This window comes from Bison bison, unplaced genomic scaffold (assembly GCF_000754665.1).
Source record: "Bison bison bison isolate TAMUID 2011002044 unplaced genomic scaffold, Bison_UMD1.0 scf7180017864492, whole genome shotgun sequence".
Taxonomy (NCBI): Eukaryota; Metazoa; Chordata; class Mammalia; order Artiodactyla; family Bovidae; genus Bison; species Bison bison.
Genome location: NW_011495051.1, coordinates 5,697,642 through 5,709,283, shown reverse-complemented (window position 1 = coordinate 5,709,283; position 11,642 = coordinate 5,697,642). Strand labels below are relative to the sequence as shown.

Sequence of the window (11,642 nt, the reverse complement as noted above, 5' to 3'; positions counted from 1 at the left end):
GAACCCTTTTATGGTGATGGGATTAGTTTCCGGGTTGTCTTCAGCCAATCATTCTGTCTCAGAGTCCTTTCTGGTGGTGCACGCCTTGTTCAGCCAAGATGGATGCCAATGAGAAGGATTCTGGGAGGTGGTCGGACATGTGGTGTCTCCTTTTGACATTTCCTGAACTCTTCCAGTTGGTGGTAGCTTATTAGTTCTGTGTTCCTTACCAGGACCTCCTGTCATAAAACAACTCATGCAAATGGTTACTATGGTGCCTGGCCAGGGAGGGCGATTTCAGTCAGTGTGCATCCCCTAACAGTAACTCACTCTGTCTTGGCCACTCCTGTGAATTCTTGCGGTGAGCATCCGTGATCCGGGTGGCCTGGCTCTCTGATCTCTGTCCTTACCCTAAGATCTGGCCATGGGCACACAATAAATTCTCAACACTAGAACCATCTATGTCTAGACCATTGTATCTCCTGAGTCTTAAAGGCCCCTCAAGAATGGAGTTTAGAGGAAGGAATTTCCTGACCCAGGAAAACTGTCTCCTGACTGTTCCCCTACCATCATTGTCTCATTATTTAATGCAGAGGAAATATCCTGGACTTCAGAATTTCTTTTTTCCTTTTGAGCATGGGGCCCATTGGCAGTAATGCATTGCCACACCCCTTCCTCCTAATTAGATGCTCAAAGAAGGGCTTGGATATCTGTCACATGCAAAGATCCACATCAGTGATGCCCATCCTGCCTTTGGTTGAGATGAGGGAATGTTTTTCCATTATCCTCCAGGAACAATCCAAATAGCCAGGCTTCTTGGCTTCTGCTGCAACTCGTTCTCCCTCTAGCAGAAAGACCGAGAGGGATTGATGATGCAACAGTGCTCTCTGGAGCCTCAGCTCCTAGATGATGACATCTAAGTCTGCAGAGACAGAGGAAACCCTGGTGAAACCCATGGCATGGGAATCCAGGGAGGTTTTATCAGGGACAATCCTGGAACAAAGGTGTTGACATGCAAATGGGGTGTTGAGAAAGGTTCTTCAGTCTACACACAGACCTTGGTAAGTGGGGCAGAGGACTTGGAACTCAGCCAGCCTTCTGGGGGTCTTGGGGATGCAGGCTTGATTTAGGAGTTAGGCATTAGTGGTGGGATGGAGCCAAAGAACTGACGAAATTTTCCATGGATATACTGGCTTGAGTCAATACAGGTACTTGAATGGAAAGATGGGTTCTTGTCTATTTCTTTGATATTCGCTAACTGGCAGGCAGCTATCTTATTATATTGAATACTTATTAATTCCCTGTCTGTCTTTGTTGTTATGAACCCAAGAAGGTCAGTCCTCCAGACAGCAGAAAGTCATCTCTATTGATGTGCAGTCCATGTTGAATGTCAACCCATGCTGACCTTCTAGAGAAGCTCTTGGAAGCTGCCAAGCACTGGTACCTGACCATGGTCTCAGAGCCAATGCCAGAATGACTTGTATGGCATGGGTCAGGGGCACCTTTAGCTCATTTTCTGAGGACTGGCCATCCACAAGGGTGCTTCCTCTGAGGAATTCTGAGTTCTGAGCTCCTGGGCAGAAGAGTGGAGCCTTTTCTCTAAGAAAGAGGCAACATGCAGAGTCGAGAGTGCTCAGAATTTGGACTCCTTAAGACAGATTCCAAATCCTAGCCTGCTTTCTTAACAGCTGTGTGACATTAGTTAAGTCACTCACCGTTTCTCAACTCATTTGTCAATAACATTAGTTCTAACACAATAGTGTTTCCCTCACAGAATGTGTTCATTCACCTACTGTTTATTGAACAAGATCTGCTGTGGATCGTTGAGCAGGGGTAATTGAATGTGAGGATTAAATCAACAATGCCAGTGACAGGGTTCTGATTATTAAGAGGATGAAGAGTGCAGATCTTATCTGGTCATGGTGGAGAGATGTGAGAGTTTTAAGGGCAACCAGAAAGTGAATAATGCCAGCCCCTTTCCCCAGGTCACTCAGCATCAGCAGAGGGCCCCCCAGATCAAAATTTTGGTATCATGCAGGAAAATGGGGAAAGGAAGAGTAATATACAGTTTGGAAACTTGCCAAAGGAGATCCTCTTGGACCCAAATGAGAAGCAATGTTGTGAGTCACAGTAAGATAATCCAGCTCAGATTTGAGTGAATCCTGGCTAGCTGTGCCCAGCTCTTGGAGGAGGTTGGAAATGTTTTTTTTTCCAAGAGATTTTGTAGGAGAACGAGTTTATTAAAACTTAGGACACAAGGGAATCACAATCAGAGTCTCTAGCCACCAAAGAACTTCAGGCTAGAGATTCCAAAAACCCAGAGGTTTAGAACCCATCTCTTTAAAGATGCATCAACAGTGGGACCACGTGGGAATCCTGGAAGGAAACATAAGTTTGTAGGCACACAGGACTGAGTGTGTGTGAGTGTATATAACAAATTCGAAATGTATAACTACAGTGCTTGGGAGGAGTGTGTAGAATGCAAAGGGAAAAATGGGAACTTTGGAATTGGATCCCTATGCTATGCTATGCTATGCTACGCTAAGTCACTTCAGTCGTGTCCGACTCTGTGCGACCCCATAGACAGCAGCCCACCAGGCTCCCCTGTCCCTGGGATTCTCCAGGCAAGAACACTGGAGTGGGTTGCCATTTCCTTCTCCAATGCATGAAAGTGAAAAAAAAAAGTGAAGTCGCTCAGTCATGTCCGACTCTTAGTGACCCCATGGACTGCAGCCTACCAGGCTCCTCCGTCCATGAGATTTTCCAGGCAAGAGTACTGGAGTGGGGTGCCATCGCCTTCTCCGAATCGGATCCCTATTTTGTTCAAATCTTGATTCTGTTACTTGTTGCTGGACAAGTCACCAGACTTCTCTGAATATCTGCTTCTCATCCAAAAAATACAGAAAAACAGCAAGACCTATAGTCAGTGTTTCTATTTTTATTGTTATAAAATATATATTGTTGTTCAGTTGCTCAATTGTGTCGGATTCTTTGAGGCCCTATGGACTGCAGCACACCAGGCTTCCTTCCCTGTCTTTCACAATCTTCTGGAGTTAGCTCCAATTCATACCCATTGAGTCTGTGATGCTATCTAACCATCTCATCCTCTGTTGTCCCCTCCTCCTGATGCTTTTAATCTTTCCCAGCATCAGGATTTTTCCAATACATAATTTTAATACATAAAAATTACCATTTAGACTACTGTCAGTTTAGTTCAGTTCAGTCGCTCAGTCGTGTCTGACTCTTTGCGACCCCCATGAATCGCAGCACGCCAGGCCTCCCTGTCCATCACCAACTCCTGGAGTTCATTCAGTCTCACATCCATTGAGTCAGTGATGCCTTCCAGCCATCTCATCTTCTGTCGTCACCTTCTCCTGCCCCCAATCCCTCCCAGCATCAGAGTCTTTTCCAATGAGTCAACTCTTCGCATGAGGTGGCCAAAGTACTAGAGTTTCAACTTTAGCATCATTCCTTCCAAAGAAATCCCAGAGCTGATGTCCTTCAGAATGGACTGATTGGATCTCCTTGTAGTCCAAGGGACTCTCAAGAGTCTTCTCCAACACCACAGTTCAAAAGCATCAATTCTTCGGCACTCAGCTTTCTTCACAGTCCAACTCCCACATCCATACATGACCACTGGAAAAACCATAGCCTTGACTATACGGACATTTGTTGGCAAAGTAATGTCTCTGCTTTTCAATATGCTATCTAGGTTGGTCATAACTTTTCTTCCAAGGAGTAAGCGTCTTTTAATTTCATGGCTGCAATCACCATCTGCAGTGATTTTGGAGCTCAAAAAAATAAAGTCTGACACTGTTTCCACTGTTTCCCCATCTATTTCCCATGAAGTGATGGGACCAGATGCCATGATCTTCGTTTTCTGAATGTTGAGCTTTAAGCCAACTTTTTCACTCTCCACTTTCACTTTCATCAAGAGGCTTTTTAGTTCCTTTCACTTTCTGCCATAAGGGTGGTGTCATCTGCATACCTGAGGTTATTGATATTTCTCCTGGCAATCTTGATTCCAGTTTGTGCTTCCTCCAGCCCAGCGTTCCTCATGATGTACTCTGCATAGAATTTAAATAAGCAGGGTGACAATATACAGCCTTGATGTACTCCTTTTCCTCTTTGGAACCAGTCTGTTGTTCCATGTCCAGTTCTAACTGTTGCTTCCTGGTCTGCATACAGGTTTCTCAAGAGGCAGGTCAGGTGGTGGTGAGGAGATACCCCTCACCTTAATCTGATTTCAGTGTTGACCATCTGGTGATGTCCATGTGTAGATTCTTCTCTTGTGTTGTTGGAAGAGGGTGTTTGCTATGACCAGTGTGTTCTCTTGGCAAAACTCTATTAGTCTTTGCTCTGCTTCATTCTGTATTCCAAGGCCAAATTTGCCTGTTACTCCAGGTGTTTCTTGACTTCCTACTTTTGCATTCCAGTCCCCTATAATGAAAAAGACATCTTTTTTGGGTGTTCTATAAGATCTTTTAGGTCTTCATAGAACCATTCAACTTCAGCTTCTTCAGCATTACTGGTTGGGTCATAGACTTGGATTACTGTGATATTGAATTGTTTGCCTTGGAAATGAACAGAGATCATTCTGTCGTTTTTGAGATCACATCCAAGTACTGCATTTCGGACTCTTTTGTTAACTATGATGGCTACTCTATTTCTTCTAAGTGATTCCTGCTCAAATTAGTAGATATAATGGCCATCTGAGTTAAATTCACCCATTCCAGTCCATCTTAGTTAGCTGATTCCTAGAATGTCAATGTTCACTCTTGCCATCTACTGTTTGACCATTTTCAATTTACCTTGATTCATGGACCTAACATTCCAGGTTCCTATGCAATATTGCTCTTTACAGCATCAAATCTTGCTTCTATCACCAGTCCCATCCACAATTGGGTGTTGTTTTTGCTTTGGCTCCATCCCTTCATTCTTTCTGGAGTTATTTCTCCACTGATCTCTAGTAACATATTGGTCACATACCAACCTGGGGAGTTCATCTTTCAGTGTCCTATCTTTTTGCCTTTTCATACTGTTCATGAGGTTCTCAAGGCAAGAATACTGAAGTGGTTTGCCATTCCCTTTTCCAGTGGACCACATTCTGTCAGACCTCTCAGCCATGACCCGACCATCTTGGGTGGCCCCACATGGCATGGCATAGTTTCATCGAGTTAGACAAGGCTGTGGTCCATGTGATCAGATTGGCTAGTTGTCTGTGATTGTGGTTTCAGTCTGTCTGCCCTCGGATGCCCTCTCAGTGCCTACCATCTTACCTGGGTTTCTCTTACCTTGGACATGGGGTATCTCTTCATGGCTGCTCCAGAAAAGCGCAAGAAAATTAGAGATACCAAGGGAACATTTCATGCAAAGATGGGCTCAATAAAGGACATAAATGTATGGACCTAACAGAAGTAGAAGATATTAAGAAGAGGTGGCAAGAATACACAGAAGAACTGTACAAAAAAGATCTTAATGACCCAGATAATCAACATGGTGTGATCACTCACCTAGAGCCAGACATCCTGGAATGTAAGTCAAGTGGGCCTTACGAGGCATCACTATGAACAAAGCTAGTGGAGGTGATGGAATTCCTGTTGAGCTATTTCAAATCCTAAAAGATAATGCAATGAAAGTGCCGCATTCAATATGCCAGCAAACTTGGAAAACTCAGCAGTGGCCACAGGACATGAAAAGATCAGTTTTCATTCCAATCCCAAAGAAAGGCAATGGCAAAGAATGCTCAAACTACTGCACAATTGCACTCATCTCACATGCTCAAAATTCTCCAAGCCAGGCTTCAGCAATATGTGAACTGTGAACTTCAAGACGTTCAATCTGGTTTTAGAAAAGGCAGAGGAACCAGAGATCAAATTGCCAATATCTGCTGGGTCAATTGAAAAAGCAAGAGAGTTCCAGAAAAACATCTATTTCTGCTTTATTTACTATGCCAAAGCCTTTGACTGTGTGGATCACAATAAACTGTGGAAAATTCTGAAAGAGATGGGAATACCAGACCACCTGACCTGCTTCTTGAGAAACCTATATGCAGGTCAGGAAGCTACAGTTAGGACTGGATATGGAACAACAGACTGGTTCCAAAGAGGAAAAGGAGTACATCAAGGCTGTATATTGTCAGCCTGCTTATTTAACTTCTATGCAGAGTACATCATGAGGAACGCTGGGCTGGAGGAAGCGCAAGCTGGAATCAAGATTTCTGGGATAAATATCAATAACCTCAGATATGCAGATGGCACCACCCTTATGGCAGAAAATGAAGAACTAAAGAGCCTCTTGATGAAAGTGAAAGAGGAGAGTGGAAAAGTTGGCTTAAAGCTCAACATTCAGAAAACTAAGATCATGGCATCCAGTCCCATTACTTTTGGCAAATATATGGGGAAACAGTGGAAACAGTGTCAGACTTTATTTTTCTGGGCTCCAAAATCACTGCAGATAGTGATTGCAGCCATGAAATTAAAAGTTGCTTACTCCTTGGAAGGAAGGTTATGACCAACCTAGACAGCATATTGAAAAGCAGAGACATTTTTTGTTGACAAAGGTCCGTCTAGTCAAGGCTATGGTTTTTCCAGTGGCCATGTATGGATGTGAGATTTGGACTATGAAGAAAGCTGAGTGCCGAAGAATTGATGCTTTTGAACTGTGGTGTTGGAGAAGACTCTTGAGAGTCCCTTGGACTGCAAGGAGATCCAACCAGTCCATCCTAAAGGAGATCAGTCCTGGGTGTTCATTGGAAGGACTGATGCTGAAGCTGAAGCTCCAATACTTTGGCCACCTAATGTGAAGGGCTGACTAATTTGAAAAGACCCTGATGCTGGGAAAGATTGAGGGCAGGAGAAGGGAACGACAGAGGATTAGATGGTTGGATGGCATCACCGACTCAATGGACATGGGTTTGGGGGGATTCCAGGAGTCAGTGATGGACAGGGAGGCCTGGCATGCTGCGGTTCATGGGATCTCAAAGAGTTGGACATGACTGAGTGAACTGAACTGAACTGAAGCCATGTCTGACTCTTTGTGATCCCATGGACTGCAGCACTCCAGGCTCCCCTGTCCTTCACTGTCTCCCAGAGTTTGATCAGATTCACGTCCATTGAGTTGGTAATGCTATCTAACCATCTCATCTCATCCTCTGCCACCCTCTTCTCCTTTTGCCTTTGATCTTTCCCAGCATCAGACTCTTTTCCAATGAGTCGACTCTTCAAATCAGCTGGCCAAAGTATTGGCATATTGAAGTGTTAATTGTGAAATAGCCAGATACCCACTATACAGTCAGTGCTCAGTTGGTGTCAGCTCCTCTCAAGATGAGCATAGTGAGTGAACAGAGCAAGACTAGGTTCATTTTGACTCTTAAATAGCCCTTGACATTTTACCAGCTGGGACTGGTAAAATTGGTGACTAAGGTAATTGATTGGTTCCACATTGGCAGAAAATTGTTAAGGATTGTTAAGGATTAGTTTTTAAGTTTTTCTTTATGAAGCCATGGAAATAGTGAGATATTCCTAGGATTTATTTAATATAATTTTAGACTGGACTGCCAGGGAAGTCCCCAGACCATCAATTTGATCCCAGTGCTTGCTCATCAGATTTCTCTTTAATCCAGATTCTCATCCAGGCTACTGGACCCAGATCTTTCTCTGTTTTCTTGCTTGGTTTGTTGATTCAACTCCATCTATTTACCAGTCCTTTTGGAATATTACTTCTGCTTTGGCCCCAGCACCACTCGGATGAGGGGTATTGAGACATTCTACTGGGGTTGTGTTCTTTGACTTGGGCCATGAAATTGGGACTGCAAGAGTCAGTGGGAACACAACTTTGTAAAGCAACTATGTGTGTGTGTGTGTGAGTCACTCAGTCATGTCTAACTCTTTTTGATCCCACGGACTGTAGCCCACCAGGCTCCTCAGTCCATGAATGCTCCAGGCTAGAATACTGGAGAGGGTTGCCATTCCTTCTCTAGGGAATCTTCCCAACCCAGGAGTTGAACCCAAGTCTTCTACATGTCTCCTTCGAGGCAGGCAGATTGTTTTACTGCTGAAAGCAACTATACTCCAATAAAAATTAATGTTTAAAAAAAGTGAAAGTGAAGTCCCTCAGTTGTGTCCAATTCTTCACGACCCCATGGACTTGCAGCCTACCAGGCTCCTCCATCCATGGGATTTTCCAGGCAAGAGTGCAGGAGTGGATTACCATTTCCTTCTCCAGGGGGTCTTCCTGACAGAGGAATCGAAACCGGGTCTCCTGCATTGCAGGCAGACGCTTTACCATCTGAGCCACCAGGGAAGCCCATTTAAAAAAGGGGAAAAACTAAATTGCTATTATTAAAAAAAAAAAAAGAGTAAGTAGGTAGCTCTTGATCAACGTGTGGCCAAGTATCTCATTCAGAGGTTCCAGTTATGGTTTTCCCATCCTATGCCTGTGACAGACATTACTAATCAATCATGCCTTTTTCTACCTATTAATCTTAGCTGTGACCTCATAGTTCTCAAGATGGCACTCCAGGCAGCCTTTACCAATCAATAGCCATTGGCACGTGGGATGAGACGTACATACCAGCCCCCACTTGGGCTTCTTGCCATGGATCTCCAGTTCTTCTTGCAGCAAAAGTATGTTGTGTAAAATACGACAGATATGAATCAGTCAGTGGCTTCTGACTTCATTCTGGTGGGGCTCTTCAGCCGCTCAGGGTCACCTCAGCTACTGTTCTTCCTGGTGGCTGTCATGTTTATCATGGGGCTTCTGGGCAACACCACTCTGCTCTTCCTGATCTGCGTGGACTCCCGGCTCCACACACCGATGTATTTTCTGCTCAGTCAGCTCTCCCTGTTTGATGTTGGCTTCCCCCTGGTCACCATCCCCAAGATGGCCTCAGACTTTCTGCAAGGAGAAGGTTCCATCTCCTTTGGGGGTTGTGCAGCTCAGATATTCTTCCTCACGCTGATGGGTGTGGCTGAGGGCATCCTGTTGGCCCTCATGTCCTATGACCGTTATGTGGCTGTGTGCCACCCGCTGCAGTATTCTCTGCTCATGAGGCGCCAGATGTGCCTGCTCATGGTGATCTCCTCCTGGCTGGCGGGTGTGCTCAATGCCTGCATCCAGACCTCCATCACTCTGCACTTCCCCTACTGTGCCTCGCACACCGTGGACCACTTCTTTTGTGAGGTTCCTGCGCTGCTGAAGCTCTCCTGTGCGGACACCTCCACCTATGAACTGGCGCTGTCCACCTCGGGAGTGCTGATCCTGGTGCTTCCCCTTTCCCTCATTGCCACTTCCTATGGCCACGTGTTGGGGGCTGTTCTACGTATGCGCTCAGAGGAGGCCCACCACAAGGCCTTCACCACCTGCTCTTCACACATCACAGCAGTGGGACTCTTCTATGGAGCAGCCGTGTTCATGTACATGGTCCCGGATGCCTACCACAGCCCACACCAGGACAACATGGTCTCCCTGTTCTACAGCCTTATCACCCCCACACTCAACCCCCTCATATACAGCCTGAGGAACCGGGAAGTGTGGATGGCTTTGGTCAAAGTTCTCCGCAGACCTGGGCTCAGGGCAAAGTGATAATCACAGAGGGAGCTGCGGGTGTGATCTTAGTGGTCCTCCATTCCACCCATCTCACCCAAGTACCAATTTATGGTGCAGCTGCTAAGGCCTTAGATCCAAGGCTAAGTGTCTGCCCAGCTTCTTCCCATCCCTTGAGGAGTTGGGTTCATGTTTTCTCGCATGGACTTGTGGAAAGCAATAGTAGCAGTCCTGTATTAAAAAGAAATATACTTTTAGTGTATTCTTGCCCTATTTTTAGCACTATTTACATGAATAGAAGGGGGACTTCCATTCATGGTTCAGACGGTAAAGAAATTGCCTGCAATGCAGGAGACTCAGGTTCCATCCCTGGGTCGGGAAGACACCCTGGAGAAGAGAATGGTTACACACTCCAGTATTCTTACCTGCAGACTTCCATGAGAAGCCTGGCAGGCTACAGTTCATGGGGTCACAAAGAGTCTGACATGACTGAGTGACTAACACACATGCATGAATGGAAGACCCTACTTTGTAAACTTGAAATTTCCTTGTTATTGAATTGATAATTATACTAGTAATAATTAATGTTTTTGACCAATTGATCTACTGAGTAAATGTTATTTTGTCCTCATGACAGCTTTTGAGATGTAGTGACTATGATGTGTTATGTGTAAGAAAAAAGACTCAAAAAGGGAAAATAAGTCATCAGTGGTCAAACTTCCAGGAAGTGGCACAGCTGGGGCTTGAGCCCATGATGTTCTGATGCCAAACTATTCTGCTATTTGACTGCTAAGCAGTGATCTGTTACCTGCCATAGGTGTGTGTGTATATGTATAAAGATGGAAAAACCATGCATATCTCCTTAAAAAATGAAATATGGAGTGTTTCATTTGGAACCCTAAAAAGAAACTCCATCTTTGCTCTTAAGCCCAGCCTTGAAAACAGTTGTAAACAAGAGCAACTGAAACAAAAAAAGCCAAAGTGTAAATATTGAACATAAATCATTAGTCTGCTTCATGTTCATTAGACATCCAAACTTTATTTTGCCCTTGGTTAGATAACTAAAATAAGTGCTTGATTTTTAAAAAATAGATTTAAAACTATATATTTCCTAAAGAAATAATATTTGCTTTTCTCTTTATTTCTTCCTGCTTTCCTTGATATTCTTTTGTTCTTTTAAAAAGATTCTTCATTTTAAAAATTAAGTTAAATACTTTGCATGAGTTAAAAAATGTTTTCGGTGAAATATTTCTTCTCAATGATCTGCCTCTTGAGAAACCTATATGCAGGTCAGGAAGCAACAGTTAAAACTGGACATGGAACAACAGACTGGTTCCAAATAGGAAAAGGAGTACATCAAGGCTGTATATTGTCACCCTGCTTATTTAACTTCTATGCAGAGTACATCATGAGAAACGCTGGGCTGGAAGAAGCACAAGCTGGAATCCAGATTGCCGGGAGAAATATCACTAACCTCAGATATGCAGATGACACCACTCTTATGGCAGAAAGTGAAGAGGAACTAAAAAGTCTCTTGATGAAAGTGAAAGAGGAGAGTGGAAAAGTTGGCTTAAAGCTCAACATTCAGAAAATGAAGATCATGGCATCTGGTCCCATCACTTCATAGGAAATAGATGGGGAAACAGTGGAAACAGTGTCAGACTTTATTTTTTGGGCTCCAAAATCACTGTAGATGGTGATTGCAGCCATGAAATTAAAAGTTGCTTACTCCTTGGGAGGAAAGTTATGACCAACCTAGATAGCATATTGAAAAGCAGAGACATTACTTTGCCAACAAATGTCCGTATAGTCAAGGCTATGGTTTTTCCAGTGGTCATGTATGGATGTGAGAGCTGGACTGTGAAGAAAGTTGAGCACTGAAGAATTGATGCTTTTGAACTGTGGTGTTGGAGAAGACTCTTGAGAGTCCCTTGGACTGCAAGGAGATCCAACCAGTCCATTCTAAAGGAGATCAGTCCTGGGTGTTCATTGGAAGGACTGATGCTGAAGCTGAAAACTCCAAATACTTTGGCCACCTCGTGCGAAGAGTTGGCTCATGGAAAAGACCCTGATGCTGGGGAGGGAGTTGGGGGGCGAGGGAGGGAGGAAGGGGGACG

At 44.3% G+C, this 11,642-nt stretch overlaps 1 protein-coding gene across 1 annotated transcript; it reads left to right on the top strand.

Moving 5' to 3' along the window:
* Nucleotides 1–8,631: 8,631 nt before the first annotated feature.
* LOC104979925 (olfactory receptor 2Z1) lies at nucleotides 8,632–9,564 on the top strand. Its single transcript, XM_010828472.1, has one exon. The coding sequence runs from the start codon at nucleotides 8,632–8,634 to the stop codon at nucleotides 9,562–9,564; it is 933 nt and encodes a 310-aa protein (XP_010826774.1).
* Nucleotides 9,565–11,642: the final 2,078 nt, after the last annotated feature.

Coding starts and splice junctions, on each gene's coding strand:
- LOC104979925 (XM_010828472.1), top strand. CDS start 8,632: ATGAATCAGTCAGTGGCTTCTGACTTCATTCTGGTGGGGCTCTTCAGC.